The 21,711-nt window shown below is 38.1% G+C and overlaps 1 protein-coding gene across 2 annotated transcripts in view; it reads right to left on the reverse strand.

Annotated features, from left to right (window-relative positions):
• tdrd12 (tudor domain containing 12) overlaps window positions 1-21,069 on the reverse strand; it is a 38,412-nt gene extending 17,343 nt beyond the window's left edge. Inside the window, exons 1-23 of one of the 2 annotated variants that reach the window (XM_059334892.1) lie at window positions 20,960-21,069; window positions 20,600-20,670; window positions 16,551-16,715; window positions 16,289-16,425; window positions 15,289-15,408; window positions 15,067-15,122; window positions 13,977-14,062; window positions 13,544-13,721; window positions 12,035-12,099; window positions 11,835-11,950; window positions 10,715-10,780; window positions 10,547-10,598; window positions 10,345-10,412; window positions 8,487-8,555; window positions 8,276-8,350; window positions 7,517-7,577; window positions 6,958-7,065; window positions 4,951-5,136; window positions 3,594-3,747; window positions 3,350-3,477; window positions 2,593-2,784; window positions 2,089-2,217; window positions 760-877 (exon numbers count right to left, since the gene is read on the reverse strand). In XM_059334892.1, the coding sequence (XP_059190875.1) occupies window positions 760-877; window positions 2,089-2,217; window positions 2,593-2,784; window positions 3,350-3,477; window positions 3,594-3,747; window positions 4,951-5,136; window positions 6,958-7,065; window positions 7,517-7,577; window positions 8,276-8,350; window positions 8,487-8,555; window positions 10,345-10,412; window positions 10,547-10,598; window positions 10,715-10,780; window positions 11,835-11,950; window positions 12,035-12,099; window positions 13,544-13,721; window positions 13,977-14,062; window positions 15,067-15,122; window positions 15,289-15,408; window positions 16,289-16,425; window positions 16,551-16,715; window positions 20,600-20,623 (2,353 nt within the window). In that variant the 5' untranslated portion in view covers window positions 20,624-20,670; window positions 20,960-21,069. Of the gene's footprint in view, window positions 1-759; window positions 878-2,088; window positions 2,218-2,592; window positions 2,785-3,349; window positions 3,478-3,593; window positions 3,748-4,950; window positions 5,137-6,957; window positions 7,066-7,516; window positions 7,578-8,275; window positions 8,351-8,486; window positions 8,556-10,344; window positions 10,413-10,546; window positions 10,599-10,714; window positions 10,781-11,834; window positions 11,951-12,034; window positions 12,100-13,543; window positions 13,722-13,976; window positions 14,063-15,066; window positions 15,123-15,288; window positions 15,409-16,288; window positions 16,426-16,550; window positions 16,716-20,599; window positions 20,858-20,959 lie in introns of those variants that run through there. The other variant, XM_059334893.1, reaches the window with a different exon arrangement.
• Window positions 21,070-21,711: the final 642 nt, after the last annotated feature.

The following is a 21,711-nucleotide window of genomic DNA, read 5'->3' on the forward strand; positions in this document are numbered from 1 at the left end:
TCTTTCCCCATTTTTCGATTCTGCGGCTTATATAACAGTGCGGCTAATCTATGGATTTTTACAGCTAACGGCCACTAGGTTACCTCCTAAATCTATGGATTTTACAGGTTACAGTCCACCAACTTTAACTCTATGGGCTCTATGACCTGTCCGCGAGGAGCGGCGGGCTCCAGCAGGAAAAGCTGGAGGCAGGTGTACTACCAGATCAGCTCGGGGTCCTTCATATACTTTTAAGCTATTTTTCACTTGCCTGTGTGTATTTGTGTCGAAAGCTACTTAGTTTGTCGGAGTCGCCGTGCCGTAATCAGCGGCAGACGAAGGACCCCGAGCCAATCTGGCAGGGCGCCGGAAAAGAGTGAAACAGGTAGCGCGCAAAAGTAAAAGTGAAACCGAGAGTGGTACGAGAGACAGAACGAGAGACAGACCGACATTACGCGAGCGAGATAGTTTGTGCAAAGGAAGTTTTCATGCACAAACCGTCATTATCGAAAACAAACGTAGAAATGCATATGATGCAGCTTTTAAGTTAAAGACAGTCAATCTGGCTGTAAAAGAAGCTTCCTCAAGCAGCCATCTCTTTCCCCACAATCCCCTCTGTGCACGAACCCTTACATATGGTAATTAAACATTAAAACACCTGCGGCTTATAGTCCAGTGCGGCTTATATATGTACACATCATTCAATTTAGCTGCTGCGGCTTATACTCCGGTGCGCCTTATAGTGCGGAAAGTACGGTACATGTTTACAGTGTAAATTACCCAGAACAACGTGAGTGCCGGAGCCGATGTCTTTCCTCCACTGCTGGATGACAAAGTCAAACTGGTGCGTTAAACCTTCATGGGTCTTGAGGCAGAATGCTGATTTGTTGCTCACAGCCTGGAAGTAAGAAAGGACATGGTTAATTCAAGGAAAACATGCACTTCGGTTTCTCTTTCCACTATCAGTGCAATCCATTCGGACAATATGCATGTGGAAGGAGAGAGGTAATGATGGACTACTTATCTAATAAAAGACTAAGCTGCATAAGGTGGTCAAATGAGTATCCTTGCTTTTCACATTACAACAAGTAAAATGTGGTTCTTAACCCGTTGACGCCGGGAAAGCATTACCGCATTTCTACCATTAAAACCGGGAGCGCTGTTGCGTCACTCTACCATTAAGGCCGGGACAGCGGATATGTCATTTTGTAGTATTTTTATTTTTTTCACCTATTTTCGGTCTCTTGGCCAATGAAATGCATCAGAACATGATCAGAATACATGCGGGAGTGTCGCAATGCAACATGGGACTTTTCCAGAACTTTGAAATCATGGAGGAAGACGACTATAGCGGAGGAGCTCAGCAGGAAGTGACGGAAGAGATCTGATGAAAACAGCGCCGATGATTTTATTGCTGATCTGGACTTTGAACCCTCGGAACCAATCAACCGACATTTATGGATGAGGAATATGTTTTTAGACGACATATTTTCACCAAAGAACAGACAGATTTGTGGCCATCTGGAGATAATAATAATATTAATAATATATTAATATTAATAATAATAATAATAATTGATTATTGTGATGATATAAGAAATCATGACTGTTTATGTGTTACATTACTTTATGCGTCGTTGAGTACCCTGAAAAGTGCAATATATAAAATGTATTATTATTATTTATTATTATTATTATGATAATTATTTTTTTTTATTACAGTAGGCTAATGAGAACTATGTCTTGTTCTTCCAATGGTCATATCATGTTTGCATCTTGCTAATGGGCATGTATTAGTATTATGCATAGGATTTTTATTCAGTCAAATGTAACATTTGCTGAGTTTGTTGATTTTTAAAAAAACTTTATTGAAGGTTTGGACAAATAAACTCAACTTCGTATGAAAGCCACGGGTATAAGCTCTCAAATACTTTTTGAATTTCATTTTTATCTGCTACAGAGGTTGAAAAATCTATTATTTAGTAGGTGTTGAATTTCCAGAAAAACTTCAGGTTTTAGGGGGTCATTTGAAAATCGCCCATAGGTTTTCCAGGCATTTTTTTCCAGGCGCTTTAGGCCTTAATGGGTTAATAATAGCTGCACTTTCACCTTGAACACGTCTTCGACCTCCATAGCAGAGTTGGCTACTATCAGAGTCTTCTGGCCGACATCTGGGTTGATATCCAACGCTCCCAGCAGCACTGAGACCTTGCTGCTCTCTAGAGTCATGAGGATTATCTGTAGGGGAGTCAAATATTTCCTTAAACGGATAATCCCACAAGATATCAGAAAATACAGCTGAGCATGAGCATATAGCATAACTTATAATTTATGATATCCTACAGTTGATGTAGACACAGAACATTCTGCAGTTGTCAAACAGTTTGGAGTAATTCAATTATTTTGACCGAGAAAAGGCTCAATTAAGATAATGAAATCAACATTTTCATTTTATTTTTTAGGTTTGGCATTGTATGTTTATCATAAAATGTGATCAAGATTTTCAGATCAATGGGCTCACGGTGGTTAGACGACAAAACAACCGTTAAAAACCTACAGTGAATTATGTTAACAACATAAAGTGACAATTACAGGTGATTCATTGAGACTGACCTGCTGAACGTTACCATAGAGAGCAGCTTCCTCAAGGACAGTCATGACAATGCAAGGGTATGGCATGTGATTGGTTAGCAAACCCTCCATGTGACTGGTCCATTTTTTTGCCACGGCCACAAGCTGCTGAGGACAGGCTGCCTTCTCCTCGCTGGATGTCACCTTCTGGAAATGCTGCAGGATAGTCTCCATCTAACAAGAGAACATTTATGTTTATGAAAAGCTAACTTCCCATCATAGCCTTTTATCATATTGTAGTTCAAGAGGTCTCAGAGACAACTAGACTTCTGAAGGAAGGTCATTTAACCCATTGACGCCGGGAAAGCATTACCGCATTTCTACCATTAAAGCCGGGAGCGCTGTTGCGTCACTCTACCATTAAGGCCGGGACAGCGGATATGTCATTTTGTAGTATTTGTATCCACCTATTTTCGGTCTCTTGGACAATGAAATTAATCAGAATCATGATCAGAATACATGCGGGAGTGTCGCAATGCAACATGGGACTTTTCCAGAACTTATAAATCATGGAGGAAGACGACTATAGCGGAGGAGCTCAGCAGGAAGTGACGGAAGAGATCTGAGGCTGAAAAATCTATTATTTAGTAGGTGTTGAATTTCCAGAAAAACTTCAGGTTTTAGGGGGTCATTTGAAAATCGCCCATAGGTTTTCCAGGCATTTTTTTCCAGGCTCTTTAGGCCTTAATGGGTTAATAGAGAGGTAATCCTCTTGTGTGCATGATGTGCCGACTGTCACCTGATCAGGAGCCAGAGTAAAGAGCTGGTCGGCCTCATCCAGCACCAGGTGGTACAGACGCAGGAACAGGAAGCAGTGGCAGGACAGCAGACGGACCAAACTGAAGGGAGTGGTCACTAACAGCAGGCCTGGTAAACATAAAAATTAAAAAAATCTAGGATTCTCAACAAAAAAACGCATTGGGGTTTGTCTATGATAACCTTCAGCTGAGCACTAGCCGAGTAGATGATTGTGCTCTGCTCACAGTTTTTGGGGATCTTGACAGCTTTGGCCTCGTCTTTGCCGACGCCCAGCAGCACGGAGAAAGGGTGGAGGACTGTGGTGACTTTCATCTCCTCCAGCAGGTCATATACCGCCTGGACCTTCTCCCAGCCTGGACACAGTAGTACAGCTATGGGCTGGAAATGAACACACAGAGTACAAATCCACACATCAGAGCAGTCTTAAAATAACTAAATGACTGACGGAACGGTTTATCAAATGATGGTGCTGTATAAAGGGTTGTGTGGTACAAAATGTAAATCGTTTTTGAACGTATTATTGATTGTATAATCTAAGATTCCAAAAAATAAACCACTTGATTAGGGATGGGTACCGAATTCGGTACTTTTATAGGTACCGACCGAATTCCGTCGGTACTACAGAGTACCGATTCATTTAAAATCAAACGGTACCATGTTTTGGTACCAAAACGGCGTTACCTTTAAACTGATCATTGATTTCAACCTGTTTTCATTTAACGTCTTTGCTTAACAAGCGTGCTGACGATAGCACCATTTTTAATTTTTTTTATTTACCTCCTCGTCTGGTCCTGTCTGCTCACCGCGGCCACTAGCTGCCCTCTTCCAACCCGGCGCAGAGACGTACAGCCCGGCTCTAGACCTGCTAGCCGCCAGCTGCTATCTCTCCAATGTCTCTACCCGGGCTTGGCCTTCGTCTGCCTCCAGATTGGACCTTCCTTACTCCGTTTGCTCTCTCCATTCTTCTGTAGACCAGTCATTAGCAGCTAGCAGCTAGCTGCTGCATCTCTGGTCCTCCACTAAAACTCCGCTCTTCAACTCAGGAATATTACCTGCCAATTTACTCCAAACTGCCTCGCTGAAATTAAATCCCTCGGACTCCTGCGTCATCCTCGATATGTTCACAGAGCAGCCCGACTCAACTTTGTTTATTCCAACCATGCCACGCCCACAATACTGTCTGACCGGTGCTGCGCCACACAGCTACGACGTCATCACAACAAATCACACGTGCACTTGCAACCTTTTTTTTTTTCTCCATGCACTTGCCACCTGAGAGCTCCTCTGCATTCTTTGATAACACTGCAACCTTCATGTTACAATAAAACAATAAAGCACTGCTCATCCTGGATTTTATATTGTTTTGATATATTTTTTAAAGTTTATATTTTGAGAAATAAATATGTTGAATTGAAAAAAATAGATTTTATTATTAAACAAATTAACATTTATTACCACATAAACAAGCGCAAAAGTACCGAAAAAGATTCCCAGGTACGGGGTATCGGTACCGTATCGGTTCAAATGTGAAAGGTACCCATCCCTACACTTGATCCAATTGTGTATTTATGATGTACTCACCCCTGCGCTGGAGGTGAGGGAGGTGTAGATGGAGTTGAGCAGGATGTGGGTGAGGAGTGGGGCGAAGTAGCTCAGTGGCTGGTCAGCGTTGTGGGAGACGATGAAGGTGTTGCATCCTCGAGCCACAGCTGGCCAGCTGTAACGTTCAGCCGGAGACAGAGTGCTGTACTGCTTCCTGTGCATCACCTGGGACAGACCAATCGTTGGACATCAAATCATCCACAAAAACATAAAAGCCAGTCTCTTTCGCCTTCCTTTCATAATCCTAGCTTGTGTATCAGTGATTTTTACAGCTGATCAGAAGAGAGGATGTCCATTCGTCACTTTCCACTGCTGCCAGGATTTCAACACTGTGATACCTGGATATTGTTTGGCATCTGGAAGTGCTTCAGCTGCAGTTTGGAGGAAATATATCCAATGTTGTCACCTCTTGTGAGATTTCAAAACAAGATTTCTCGTTGAAACAAAAACAAACAGACCAGACAAAGGACAGGCAAAGAACAATGTTGTATTTCTCTGTAGGGTCCTTTTTTCGCGATGTTGTCAGACAGAATCTGAGGCTGTTGGGGCAAAAACCAGCAGTAGAAATACATTGACACTGCCCAGATGTCCAAAGAAATACACTGCAGTTTGTGTTCCCATTACTAATGTTGAAAAACATTGGAAAATGTGATCAATGTTGAAACACACCAAAGTTTCCCTTTAGGTTTAAAACACTGCCCAATGGAGATGATCCAAATTAAAAACAAGTGGCACTAACATACTGTTTTTTTGTCCATGAAAAAACACTACTCATGACCTGCTTGCAATGAGTGGAGGACGTGACACAGCAAATAGATCACATATCTTAGTTAGATGGAAAGGAAGTTACAAAAAAAGTTACAGTGAACATCCTCACGCTGGTTCTGCTGTCAGCAATATCTACACCACAATGCAGATAGAAACTTTCATAGATTTGATTAAATTCAACTGAATATTAAAGAAACTGAGTAGATTTATGACATTCCTTTCCTTTCCTTTTTTTTTTAAAACCTGATTCAGTAAATCATACGTTTCAAACTAGCTTGAAGTACACTACATTGACTTGATAAAGCTTTTTAAATAGCTGACTTAAGTTTAAACATTATAGAAACAACAAACTTTATTTGCGGGGGGGGGGGGGGGGGGCAGGATTTAGAAAAAAGTAACATGTTTTGTATACTTCTATCATTTTCCAGACCCTGGAAGATGATCTGTCTATAAAAGCAAGAAGCGTCTGTGTGTGTGTGTGTCTAGGGCATATCCCGCTGACCGTTAGTCAGACTGACCTAAGTTTTCGTATGTGGCTTGCACATGGCACGAAGGTGTGCATCCTCGATTTTGAGAATTTTTTAATTCATTTTTCAAAATATCATGAGTTACATAGGACGTGTTGCAGCATTGCACTGTTTCTAATTGGACGCCTTTAAGGGGAGCTCCGCCCCATTGTGTGATAGGCCTACACCTGGTCAGTAACACAGTTCACTCTGGATTTCCACGCCTGACTCATCTCATCTGCAAGTCTGCAAGGAGTTTTAAAGTGCGCTACAAGGTTCGATTTTCCAATAATATTCGAATAGTTTCCAGCGAATATCAATGTTCAACGTGTATGTGCTGGATGGTGTGGTACCTTATGAAAAGTATGTTTTTTATGGAGTTGCAGACGTTGTAGTGGTCTGCATGTAATGTGCAAATTCTGTTATTCGCGATAAGCATGCTAAGCGGAGATTTAGCTTTATTCACTTCTTACGTTGCATCACTTCTTATGTTGCATCACTATACGAATACATACTTCCTACGGGCACTGCACTAGTATATTTAAAATAGAAAAAAAACTATAAAAACTATACCTTGTAATTGACAGTAAAACCATTTTCTTAACACATCATTTTTATTTTTAAACCTGTAAGTAAAAGTCACTGAGAGAACATGGTTTCAGTTCTGTCAGTCCACAGCCTCAAACAAAAGTCAGAGCACATTCTGGTTTACCCTGCGGAGAGCATCCGTTATGGGGGCATCATCCAGGCTGGTACAGGGCTCTACTGGGAGGGCAGAGTGCACGAGGATCCCACTCCGCCTGGGATCACTGGGAACACCCTGAGGACAGTCAGAAGGCAGGAGAAACAAAGACATATGAGACTGCTAATATGGTGGAATCATCACCAAACCCAATGGCCGTCCACCTATGAGCCTGTGTGCCCTCTTAGATCAGATAAAAGTGGCCTTTTGATTGTTCCCAGACTGACTGTTATCAGGCTTTTTGCAGTTCGGACCCCCAAATTTTATAACAGCCTAACTGCTGAGATTCATTTTGATAAATATATCATATGATAGTGATTTTAAATCTATTCTGAAAACATTTTAAAAACAAAAAAAAAGTTATCTCATTGTACGGTTGTCTTCTTTACAAAAAAGATGGGACTATAATTAACAAAATGAACATTATGCTGTCTTGAAGAAGACTTGAAACCAGCAATTAAGACAATAACCTCATTAGGAATACCACAAGATTTTGTATGAACCCTGAGTTTAAAATGAGAAAACGTACCGCGTCATCTGCAGCGTCCATATTGGAGTTCAGAGGCTCCGGGTTTAACCACTCCAAAAGGCTGCATCAGACACAACGGACATATTTTAAAACACCTTGGATGTCATTAGTATTGAAAAAAGGAGATAATATACACTACCGGTCAAAAGTTTTAGAACACCCCAATTTTTCCAGTTTTTATTGAAATTCAAGCAGTTCAAGTCAAATGAACAGCTTGAAATGGTACAAAGGTAAGTGGTGAACTGCCAGAGGTAAATAAAAAAAGGTAAGCTTAACCAAAACTGAAAAATAATGTACATTTCAGAATTATACAAGTAGGCCTTTTTCAGGGAACAAGAAATGGGTTAACAACTTAACTCTATGGAGTCTTGGGCTATTTTGTCCATTTTTGGATTATTTTCATGTCTTTGTAAGTCATTTTGTGTCTTTTGGTGTCTTTTTTTGTCATTTTGTGTCTTTTTTTGGTCATTTTGTGTCTTTTTTTGTCATTTTGTGTCTTTTTTTGGTCATTTTGTGTCTTATTTTAGTCCTTTAGTTCAACATAAAATGTGATTTTGAATCTTTTTTTTTTATTTTCAAAACACTATCATGCTCAATAAAGAATTTTAAATGTACATTAATTTCAGAGTAGACTGAGACATTAAACTGCATCATTTTCAATTAAATTCTGGAAAAGTTGGTGTGTTCTAAAACTTTTGACCAGTAGTGTACTTTCACCCCCTAAAATGACAATTTGACTTATTTTGGGCTGCAGCTCACCGTGAACAGGCCCAATCCTCTTCACTCCTCCGTGGCTTCTCTGCTCGTCCTGACTCCACTGATCTACTCGAACTGCTGAACAGTAAAAGGGACAGAGTGAAGATGATCAGCTAAGACACACAAAATGAAGAATTAGAAATGTGTCTGGTATGCAGACAGTGACTTAGTGATGTAAAGAAGACTTCTGTGAGTACAAATCATATTGTTGTACCTTGTTTCTTCATCTGCCAGATATTCAACCTGGCTGCTCTCACAAAGACCTTCAGCTCCACTTTTTCCACTGAAAACATACAAATCAAGTCAAAAAAATTCAGATTCTAACTACTCATCTTGATTTAGCCCCCAAAAAATAAACAAATAAAGATCTCAAATGAACTTATTAGGGGTGTGCATTGGCACTGCCCTCACAATTCGATTACGATTCACCAGGTAACGATTCGATTCAATTCGATTCTACGATGCATTGCGATGCATCACAATTATACGGCACACAACAAGGGACATTTTTCGTCAGTCATGAGGCAATACAAGCAGTCAGATAGGCCTCATAACAATAGATTTTATTGGCTGCTATGTGTGTATCATCACTCTCCTGTATCTTTCACATAAATGTCATTAAATACCTTTCAGATGAATACCTTAACATTCTCATTCACCAAGAAACATTAATGCACAATATATTAAATATATTAGAAAGGACCTTTTTGGAAAACGACAAATTAACCTGTTTTGAAAAGATGGCAAAATGAATCTCCTGCCTGAGTTCATCTAAAAGTAAGGAAAGAGAAATGCCTCCTCCTGCCATAAAAAAGGAACCTGCTGAGGTGAAGTTTACATCAGCTAAATGTCGAGCCCTTGTTCCTGAGGTAGGGAAGACGTTAGCGATATCCCAACTAGCTAGCTATGCTAGTTTTCATGACGCAAAAATGTAACGTTAACAAGTCGACTTTAAATAGGCAAATACAATGGTAATTACCTATCAATAGTACTTTCTATAAAAACGTAAATGTTAAGTCCTGTCAAATACTACCACATACTTCAGTCACAACATATGAAAACAGCTTGTCCCGCTAGCTTACCTGTGCTGCATCAACACATGGCTCATTAGAATATTCTAATGAGCCATGTGTTGATGCCACATAATAGATTATGGCACTTTGCCAATAGTGCATGTCCCGCATTGCCATGCATCACCGAATCGATTATTGTTGACACCACTAGAACTTATGTTTTCATGTGTAATAAGAAAAGCACCATTCCTACCTCATACTTAGAAATGCTTGCTTGAGCGGTGTTACAGGTTTGCTGTTATTTAAAGGGATTATTCTGTGATGCAAAACATACATGGATACATGCATGAGTTTTTTTACAAAAGGAAAAAGCTCTGATCCAATTAATTAAATGTTTAAGCCCCATTTGGATTGGATTTATTAGTCTGTGGGAGGTGGAGTGATTCTAGCATCACCAACAACTTTCTAGTTTTCCTGTAATTAAATATAGAGCCATGTCCAGGTATTTTATAGTGAATCTGAGGTACATACTGCCGGTCATTTTGGGGACTTTATTTGACTTTGCATGAAGTATGTATTTAATATCTGTGTGTTTAGGATTTGTCTAATTTATGACTGCAAATTATTTTTTGATTTGCCACCTTTTGACTTTGCTTTGTCTTGCAGGATTTCTTTCACAGACCATATCACTGTCCATTTTTAAAAGTCATCTTAAAACCTATTTTTATTCCTTGGCTTTTAACCATGCATGAGACTCTGCTCTTGTTTTTAGTGTTTTATGGTTTGCTTTTTTAAAAAGCAATGAATCTATTTATTTTAGTGTTTATTTCCTGTTTTATTTATTTTATTGTCTCTTGTTCTGTTTGTTTATGTACAGCACTTTGTTGCGGCTGTTGTTGTTTTAAAGTGCTTTACAAATAAAGTTGAGTTGAGTTGAGTTGTTATTAATTGATGCGTCTTTGAACGCCTCTTTTCCCCAACTCCCACTTTAATAGTAATCCTGTCTTAATGTGCCTTTAGTTAACTAGTTGAACTGTTGAAGGTGTGCTGGTGGCATACACTTCCTGTCCTGAGGCTGCAGTTGTCTCTTCAGGTCGACAGTCCTTTGGCTCTTCGTGCTGACTGACCTGGGAGAAAAAAGTTGTTTGTTTGAGACTCATAGTTCAGGAATTACAAAAAAAATTGATGAGGTGCAACATAGCAAGAAACCCAACAACCGCGTTTGTATGAAAATTCAACATTCAACATTTCTTGTACTCACGATGGGATCCGCCTGCTGGTAGCTGCTGCCAGGATTCAGAAACTTCAGGAACCTGTGGGGTTGAGAAGGTGCTCTGTCAATAACAATATTATATAAAAACATGAAACATGCTGTTGGTCTCAGCCAATCACGTGAGCAGTTCTGTTTGTGACTGAGGTCCACCCTCACCTGAACAGACTGAGGTTGTTGGTCAGAGCTGCCGCCAGAGAAGAGTCTGTGTCCTCTGACGAGTCACTGAACATAAGAGCAGGTCAGTTAACTTCAATTTCTCAGTAAACTAAGTTCAACAGCGAACTGCTTAACCCATTAAGGCCTAAAGCGCCTGGAAAACCTATGGGCGATTTTCAAATGACCCCCTAAAACCTAGAGTTTTTCTGGAAATTCAACACCTACTAAATAATAGATTTTTCAGCCTCTGTAGCAGATAAAAATGAAATTCAAAAAGTATTTGAGAGCTTATACCCGTGGCTTTCATACGAAGTTGAGTTTATTTGTCCAAACCTTCAATAAAGTTTTTTAAAAAATCAACAAACTCAGCAAATGTTACATTTGACTGAATAAAAAATCCTATGCATAATACTAATACATGCCCATTAGCAAGATGCAAACATGATATGACCACTGGAAGAACAAGACATAGTTCTCATTAGCCTACTGTAATAAAAAATAATAATTATCATAATAATAATAATAAAAAATAATAATACATTTTATATATTGCACTTTTCAGGGTACTCAACGACGCATAGAGTAATATAAGACATAAACAGCCATGATTTCTTATATCATCATCACAATCAATTATTATTAATATTAATATATTATTAATAATATTATTATTATCTCCAGATGGCCACAAATCTGTCTGTTCTTTGGTGAAAATATGTCGTCTAAAAACATATTCCTCATCCATAAATGTCGGTCGATTGGTTCCGAGGGTTCAAAGTCCAGATCAGCAATAAAATCATCGGCGCTGTTTTCATCAGATCTCTTCCGTCACTTCCTGCTGAGCTCCTCCGCTATAGTCGTCTTCCTCCATGATTTAAAGTTCTGTAAAAGTCCCATGATGCATTGCGACACTCCCGCATGTATTCTGATCATGATTCTGATGCATTTCATTGGCCAAGAGACCGAAAATAGGTGGAAAAAAATACAAATACTACAAAATGACATATCCGCTGTCCCGGCCTTAATGGTAGTGACGCAACAGTGCTCCCGGTCTTAATGGTAGAAATGCGGTAATGCTTTCCCGGCGTCAATGGGTTAACTGAACTAAATGTGCACTCACCTCTCTGCAGCAGCAGCATCTGAACCGTTCTTCAACTGGTTGCCGGGAGACAGCTGTTTGTCTGTGACCCTTGACCTGCTGCCTTCCTCAGAAGTCTTGGGGTCATGTTGTTGGCTCTTAAGCAGCAGAGAGATCAGAGGTGAGGATGTGTGGATACTTCCTACAGAGCTGACAGGAACACTGTTAGCAGAGCTGCTGACCTGAGGTGTAGATGGAGCTGTCAGCCAATCGCCTGCTCCGGCTTCAGCCAGACTTTGTGACATCACTGAGGGTGAAAGCAGATTAGAGTCAGTCTGAATGCAAAACTGACTCACAACACAGCATCAGTTCAGGCTTCAGATATTACAGGTAACTGACGGATCACCGACATGAATAAAAGATGAACCCACCGCGGTCTAGAAAAGTACCAAAATCCAAACTTTGAACAGCCACCCTTTAAAACTACAGCAGTGTTAGCAGTCCAATGTGACTAACCAGATTAATCCAGGTTTTTAGTATATTTTTTAATGCTACATGGCAAACAAGGTACCAGTAGGTGTAGTAGATTCTCAGAGGGGTGACATCAAAAATGCTGTTTCTGAAGCAAAACCAAGAAATGTAAATGAATTGTGGAATGTTGTTAAAGAATCTTGGAGTGGAATAACAGCAGAAAGGAGCCACAAGTTGGTTGACTCCATGCCACACAGATGTGAAGCAGTTATAAAAAACTGTGGTCATACAACTAAATATTAGTTTAGTGATTCACAGGATTGCTAAATCCTAGAAACAAAAAAGTTTGTACAAAGTCAGTCTTCCACACTACAAGGCGCACCGGAGTATAAGCCGCAGCAGCTAAATTGAATGATGTGTACATATATAAGCCGCACTGGACTATAAGCCGCAGGTGTTTTAATGTTTAATTACTATATGTAAGGGTTCGTGCACAGAGGGGATTGTCGGGAAAGAGATGGCTGCTTGAGGAAGCTTCTTTACAGCCAGATTGACTGTCTTTAACTTAAAAGCTGCATCATATGCATTTCTACGTTTGTTTTCCATAATGAGGGTTTGTTCATGAAAACTTCCTTTGCACAAACTATCTCGCTCTCGTAATGTCGGTCAGTCTCTCGTTCTGTCTCTCGTTCTGTCTCTCGTACCACTCTCGGTTTCACTTTTACTTTTGCGCGCTACCTGTTTCACTCTTTTCCGGCGCCCTGCCAGATTGGCTCGGGGTCCTTCGTCTGCCGCTGATTACGGCACGGCGACTCCGACAAACTAAGTAGCTTTTGACCCAAATACACACAGACAAGTGAAAAATAGCTTAAAAGTATATGAAGGACACCGAGCCGATCTGGTACGTACACCTGCCTCCAGCTTTTCCTGCTGGAGCCCGCCGCTCCTCGTGGACCGGTCATAGAGCCCATAGAGTTAAAGTTGGTGGACTGTAACCTGTAAAATCCATAGATTTAGGAGGTAACCTAGTGGCCGTTAGCTGTAAAAATCCATAGATTAGCTGCACCGTTATATAAGCCGCAGAATCGAAAAATGGGGAGAAAGGCGCGGCTTATAGTCCGAAAATTACGGTACAAGGGTGTGCATGGAGCCCAAAATGTGTGAACCCAATGTATGACCTTCATACAGAGACCCCCAACGCAGCCTGACCCCCTGTCAATGATGTCCATGAATGTGTAGAAATATATGACTGCCCTGCTCAGTCACATCTTTGTGTTTACCAGGAGGTGACTGAGTTTGTGCCTTCAGCTTGTTGGGGGTCGTGCAGACAGTCTGGGTTAGGATGCTGGAGGACAACATGACAGGGTGTTGGTCCACCTCATCCAGCCCACCGCTGTCAGCTGCCTCTCTGCTGTAATATGCAAACTTCTTGGCCACCAGATCGTCATTCACACAGATCTGAAAAAAAAAAATCACATTGATCCTTTTCTTTATGTGTAACAATATCAGGTCAGATAACAAATAACACAAAGAAATATAAGTGAAAACAGACAAGACAATAACTGTCAAACATGAGCAAGAAACTGAATGCTGTCAACAATATAAAGACAATAATTTGTAAGATATGTATTAAGCCAAGACTTATAGTAGCAAATCCTATGTATGATCTTATCTGTATTTGTTTTAAGGCTCAATGTTTAAAGCAAAGTTCACCTTGATGTTCCGCACAGTCAGGTAGAGCTCAATGGAGGTGGAATCTGACTGAGATTCATGCAAAACTGCCTCTGTCCGAGTCGATGCTTATGAAAGGAAGCAAACTTTCAAAGTGATTCCTCAAGATTGCAAATACATTTCAACATCAGTCTCGCCATACAGTATGTGGGTGGTTGACGTGAACTCACATTCAAAGTGAAAAAAAGAATAATTAAAAAATATATGTCAAATGAATTACAATTATATTCCCTTATATGTGAATAATTCAAAACTGAATGTGTCCATTTCTAATTCTTCATATATTTAGCATATTATTAACTTTTTGGTGTGGTAGTCCTAAAATGTGTCCACCGGTGCAACAAAATAAAGAATGTCATTATTTAATTCAGAGAATGTTGGACAGATAAGATAGATAAGCCCAAGGCATATTAGTTATGAATATTTTTATCAATTTACATTATTTTCAATGATCAATCAATGTAAATTGATAAAAATATTCAGATCAATACTTAAACTGCGTTGGACCAAAGGACTACCTTAAGACGACCAGTTCCAACACTGCACGGAAATAGTAATATTATGAAAATATTTGAGACAGAAGTGATCTTGTGTGCAGTCCACCTGCTCCAGAGATTCTTCTGTCCTTCCTGATTCTGGAAGGACCCCTCTCAGTAACGGGGTGGTCACATTAATGCCTGTTTTATATCGACATAATGGCGTTGCTCCAGGAGGACAAAATGTAATGTGTCATAATAACTCTACATAGGGACCTTAACACTTATATCCTCTAGATTCATTAAGTAAACACTCGTATGACATGCATTCAAGTATTTTAATGTATTTAGATTAATTTTTCATTAAATTACAGTTGTTTTAAGATAAGTAATGCTACCTAGTACAGTTGCACCGGTGGACAAATGTCATGTTCAAAACAGAATATTTGCAGTTGAAGAACGATACTCATCGTTTGCAGATGGATTAGATGTAGAAGAATGAACTGCATATTAAAACATTAATTTTAAAATTGAGCGTCACGTCAACCACCCATATATATAAAAAGTTTTTGTTTTTCTATCTGCCTGTTGGTCACCTTGCAGCAGGTTGTGCAGGTAGAGTGTAGCAGAGCTGTCCCATTGGGTGCACGGACTGCAGGGGAAAAGCAGAAAGCAACAAGCTGAAATGACTTTCGCCGCACAATGGAGATATAAAATGGGTGAAGAAGAGTTGTTTTACAATTATAATGTAGTGTGTATCATAGTTAAAAGAAGATCCGTCACCAACAGTTCAGTTGTAAACAGTGAGCATGTCTTACATGAGCTCTGCCTTCTCCTCATTGACAGACACTCGCAGGGTTTTTGGTTTGATTCCTGCCAGATGGAACTTTCTCACCCAGAAAGGCAGCTGGAGGAAGGTCTGCATGGCGATTCGGATCCTTGTGGGAGCGAGACGAGAACACAAAAGTTAAAAATCAAAAAGCACAGAGACAATCTAAGGTCTACAAACTCTTTCACATCATTTTGATTTTATTGCCTGAACAAAAATGTATTTCTTAATAATACTGTTGTGGAATATTTACCCAGACAATTTTGTGACCTCCAAAAATGAACAATCCTTACTCAACATTTGTTTTCTGGAAGCTAAAAGATGTATAGCCTGCGCATGGAAAAGGGATAAACCTTGTACTACTTCACAGTGGCTAACAGGGATGTCTTTTTCTTGGCTTTAGAAAAAATAAGCTACACCTCGAAAAACAAGCTTGACAAGTTTTGGAAAATCTGGAAGGTTTTCTGTAATTTCCTTGAGAAAAATGATATTGAAGTAGATGGCTGGAATGATGAGCTGAACTGAAGATTTATTTATCTTTTTATTTTATCTTGATTTAGCATACACATTTAGAGCTTTACGGACATGTATATGTATCTGTGTGTGTGTATAGATATAAGTATGTATATATTTATTTACTTATTTTTTAATTTATTTATTTTGTGGTTATAAAGCCCCCCCCCCCTTTTTCTCTCTCTCTCTCTCTCTCTCTTTCTTTCCCCAGTTATTTATTTATTTTTTATCATAATTATTGCTATCATTATTGTTATTATTTTTTCTTGTATGTGCCTTCTTGTTCTATGTTGTTCACCGTTTGTAAATTAACAAAATGTGCAATAAACATATGTTTAAAAAAAAAAATAATAATAATAATACTGTTGTGCCTTCAATACTGTTAGGGGCCAAAAAGCTGTTCTGCTCTAATCAAAAAAAGTCTTGAAATTGGAGTAATTTGATAATGAAGAAGAATGGTTCAGTTCTGCTCTTACTTGTCTGAGGGGACGACTAGTCGTTCCCCGTGGTCAACCAGGAGGCAACGAGCCTGACAGGACACCGAGTCCATAATGATTGACTCCACCACAGCCCGACACCAGGACTTCATCACGGTCCAGTACACCACACACACCTGAGAGGATTTATAGTAACACACATCCGATCCAACACCAGCCCAATTACAATGTCACAAGATCACACACAAAGAAAAATTGGGTAAAAAAATGTGAAACAATGGACTTTAAGGTGTAGCACTACCTGTCCCTCCTCTAATGATGTTGGCTTCAGCTTGCGCAGGTCCTGAGTGACGTCATGGTAGAAGAGGTTCATCTGAGTCAGCAGACTTTCGTACTGGTCGGTGGTCTCTGCATCACCACCAGGACCACGAACAACCCGCCCCCAGAGGCAGGAAGGGCTCTCAACCTGCAGAGGCCAGAAGAAAAGTTTTAAAGAGGCACCAGAACTAGGGCTGCAACGATTCGTCGACGTTGTCGACAAAAATCGATAATAGAAATATTCGACAATGAATTCCATTGTCGACTATTGTCGCCAGACGTGTTTTTCCAACAGAGTGAGGCATCTCACTTCATTACAATCTCTGCCGAGCGCGAGCGGTAACGTACGCGCTTGCGGCGTCCAACACAGCTACACGTACCAAAACTTAGAAAGTTTGGGAGCATTTTAGCCTGGATACAGCCAATAAAAAAATGACTTGCAAGGTTTGCAAAGCAGACCTTGCGTATCATGGCAGCACCTCCGTGAAGCACGAGCATTTAAATAGAAAGCACGTCGGGCAGTTGAACCAAACGGAGTCTGACTCGCCTCGGTAAGATTCAAGCAACATTCAGCCGATACGTTTCGTTTATAAGCGCATTTTTTCGCTTTAAAAGAGAGCTTTAACGTTATGTCTGACGAACGTATTTTAAATTAAATGCATGCAGTCTGAAGCAGAGAGCCAGCATGGAGCCTTTCTGCAGAAGAAGCAGATGTGCAGCAGCAACAGGCGCCTCACTGAGTCAGTACTGGTGCTGGTCTGTGATACGAGGTTCCAACAGGTGAGCCCAGTTCAACCCAGACTACATCCAGAACCCAGAACCAGTTCCACTCACTTGATGGAGCAGAAATACAGTTTTATAAAACACATTTTCCTGTCCTGAAAAAATGGACAGAGGTTTATTTATTTTTTGTATGAATCAGCAGCTGAATTGTTGAATAAAAGATGCATTTTTCATTTAAGTACCCATCTTTCTTGTGTTTATTATCATTTGCCACATATTTAAAGCAATTTCATGCTAAATTTAAGAAAAAATTAATAATTATCCGATTAGTCGACTAATCGTTTCAATAGTCGGTGACTAGTCGACTATTAAAATAGTCGTTAGTTGCAGCCCTAACCAGAACTGAGTCCAAATTTACAAATACACACTCTCTCTTCACATGATTCCCAGTCATATCATTTGTGTTTCGTTCCCACTCAACCTTACATAGTGTATAATGAAAAATGGAAAGCTTTCCCAGAAGACTGGAGGCGACTATAGAAGCACATTAATATGCAAGAATACCAAGATAAATGTCAGCACTCACATAATAAAGGCAATGTAGTGTTAAAGCTGTTTTCACTTTTTCTACTACTCAATAAATAACTAATAGAGGCAATGAACCAACAGAAAAGGAAGTTTTCTCTGAATGAACAGGAAAAATCCAGAACATATTGAATTTACAAGGCAGAAAAGCAACAATTATTAACACTTAAGACCCCGAAACTATCATTTACTTGATCAATTGATTATCAAAACTGTCATCACCTCATGTTCTGGTGATTGTCTGATCAATGTTTGAGAATACACAGGGCGCACTGATTTTGGCCAACTGCAAATGCTGAATATGCAAAGCGTTTTATTGCTTTTTTACACTGAGCATGTTTTGAAAAGGAGAAATTGTGGTATTTAAAATGTTGAAGCTGCGTCAGTTTTTGAATGTGCGGTGCAATATACACTACCGGTCAAAAGTTTAAGAACACCCCAATTTTTCCAGTTTTTTATTGAAATTCAAGCAGTTCAAGTCAAATGAACAACTTGAAAGGGTACAAAGGTAAGTGGTGAACTGCCAGAGGTAAATAAAAAAAGGTAAGGCTAACCAAAACTGAAATATAATGTACATTTCAGAATTATGCAAGTAGGCCTTTTTTCAGGGAACAAGAAATGGGTTAACAACTTAACTCTATGGAGTCTTGGGCTATTTTGTCCATTTTACAATTCTTGACATGTCTTTGCAAGTCATTTTGTGTCTTTTTTTTGGTCATTTTGTGTCTATTGGTGTCTTTTTTTAGTCATTTTGTGTCTTTTTTTGGTCATTTTGTGTCTTTTTTTTGGTCATTTTGTGTCTATTGGTGTCTTTTTTAGACATTTTGTGTCTTTTTTTGGTCATTTTGTGTCTTTTTTAGTCCTTTAGTCCAACATAAAATGTGATTTTGAATCTTTTTTTTACTTTCAAAACACTATCATGCTCAATAAAGAATTTTAAATGTTGCAAATGTGCATTCATTTCAGAGTACACTGAGACATTAAACTGCATCATTTTCAATTAAATTCTGGAAAAGTTGGTGTGTTCTAAAACTTTTGACCAGTAGTATATGTAACTGAGTGCATTTTTTGTGTGCCAGTGGATCGCGTTGCTAAATACAAAATGTGCAATGTATTTTATATTCAGTAACGTAATCTGACACAAAATGACCAACATGTACTTCAACACTGAAAATAACTTGTCTGCACTAAACGTTAAAGAAAAACATCGCATCATTGCGCTATCTGCCACCGTACACATTCACCAACGGTTCTTTTTGTTGAAGTTAGTTTGAACAGTATATCTCAACTCTCTCCTGTCTACAATACAAAAAAGCTGTGAAAACTGCCAACATATGAACTGCGTTTAATGTCTTTAACATGTAATCTTACGTCTGTTTATTTTATTATTTCTTAATTTGTTTTTGTTTCATTCTTTTCCATTTAATTATTCTTCTATTTTATTTTTTAAATATTATTTACTTCTATTTTATTTTTTGCATTGTTTATCTTTTTGTAACTCGTTTCGTCTTCTTTGTAACTGTGCAATGTATTGCTGTTTGATATACATTTTTAAAAAAAGAGTAAGAACGAAGAAAAAAAATGTCACTGAAAAAAAATGATAGTTGATTAACGTTAGTTAGATACATGTTACTGTGTTTGATGTGATGCTCTATTTTATTTTCGATAAGATGGACAACAACACTGCCTACATAATACAACTTCTAATTATCCTTGGAAAATTTCATATACACAAATCTAAATGGTCTGACTCCAAACCCTGCTTTCGTCGTTTTATTATTGAACTTAAGCAGTATGGCACCACACTTGAAGGTGTAAACAACAACAAAGCTGCAAAGACACTGAAACTGCTAAAGACTGTACGTTTGATTTGATCTTTTAATTTTAAAGGACTGGCAATGAACTCTTGAACCCCCTGGTGTTTTCAATGTTCAGTGAATAAATGTATGTAATTTGTGGAAAAAAAAAAAAAAAAAAAAAGAATGTTCAGACGTTATGTACCTCGTACTCTCTGCATGATCAATGTATGTACCTCTTTTTCTTTTCATTATTCTTTTTATTTATTTATTTTTTTACGACTATTTCTCCTGATTAGTTCTTTGTTTCATGAGATTTGTTTGTTTCTTGAAATCCCTTTTTGTCTGACCTCATGATTGTAATGTTCCTTAACCCTATAAAGCCAAGTGTATCACATTTGATACACATATTGTTGAGACCTCTACATCATTAGAGTGATATATTTTTTTCCTGAAAAACCTGATGTATACATGTGTTGGAGATTAAAAACAAACAAACTGAGCAACAAATTGCACAAAAATACCAGATGTAGCAAAAATGATACAGGTTCATTGCTGGGTGAAAACTTCATATCAGCAGATAAATAATTTTTTTCTTGCATATTTGAATTAAATGTTAAAAGGAAAGTCTTAATAGGATAAAAATGTTCGGTTTTATGTTTTTGTTAGTTCAAGAAAAACAAACTGTGACCAACAAATTGCACAAAAGTACCTGATGTATCAAATATGATACACATTAGAATTCATATATGCAAATTTGTTTATTTATTTTTGTCAGCAGGTTCAATAAATACTCAAGTTTTAAAAAAAATATAATTTTCTGGCAATTATTTCACGGTTCAGGCTTTATAGGGTTAATTATCAATAAAATTAAAAAAAAAAAACAAAAAAAAAAAAGTTAGTTAGCGTGAATGAAAAGCTCACTTACCTTCAGAATTGATATTTTCAGCATTGTGTTTGTTTGAGTTTGTCCATCCACACCAGCGTCCTAAACATGCGCTGGAATAAAGCACCACAAGTTAGCCGGCTAGCTAATTTAGCTGCTTGAACACACGTTTTAAAATAAGTAGTCACGACTTAGCATCTGAAACTGCCCCGCACCTGTTAGCTAACATTAGCTTAGCTAGCTATCGTTGACGTTAGCGCACCCTGCGTTACACTTAGTTCAACGAAAACTTAAACTAAAAGTGCAGTTAGATGAAGCCGATTTTGACAGGTGGCTTTTAAAAGCAATGTTTTAATTTTTTTTCTGGTTGATGTTCATGTATTTTGACCTTTCTTAACGTACCTGTTCCCGAGCTCGCGAACGGAATCCGTCGATGAATCGTCATCAAGGACAAACATGGAGATGTACGTCATCCCGCAGCCGTTAGACGTCACTGTGGAGACAAGTATCCATGGACGAAATTTTGATTTCAGAGGTGGGGGGGACACAAGTATCTTTAATAAAACTCAAACTCTTTCAGTTCACTGTGTTTTCTAGTAGTTCTTCTAGTTTTCTATTGTTACTTTTAAGTTTGCTGTTCCCTTTTTTGGTTTGAACTTTTGTAAAGCATGTAGCAAAACATTCTCTTATTTTATACAGTCTATGATTCTCACCCATAGACTGTATAAATATTTATACAGTCAATATTTGTAATATTTATTATTATAATAAATATTATTATATATTATTATTTATTATTATTATATTATATATAATATATATAATATATAATATATATATTATATATATATATTTATTTATTTATTTATTTATTTATTTATTTATTTATATATTTATATTTATATATTTATATATATATATTTTTTTTATATATATATTATATATATATTATATATATATTATATATATTATATATAATATATTTTATATATATATTATATTATTATATTATTATTATTATTTATTTATTTATTATTTATATATTATTATATTTATTTACAATATTTATAATTCTGTGTTCACCTTGTTAGTGAACTTCACTCCAATTCTGTACCACCAATTTTACACTTATTTTTGAGTTCTTGACCCAGCTC

Source organism: Centropristis striata, chromosome 6, assembly GCF_030273125.1.
Source record: "Centropristis striata isolate RG_2023a ecotype Rhode Island chromosome 6, C.striata_1.0, whole genome shotgun sequence".
Classification (NCBI taxonomy): domain Eukaryota; kingdom Metazoa; phylum Chordata; class Actinopteri; order Perciformes; family Serranidae; genus Centropristis; species Centropristis striata.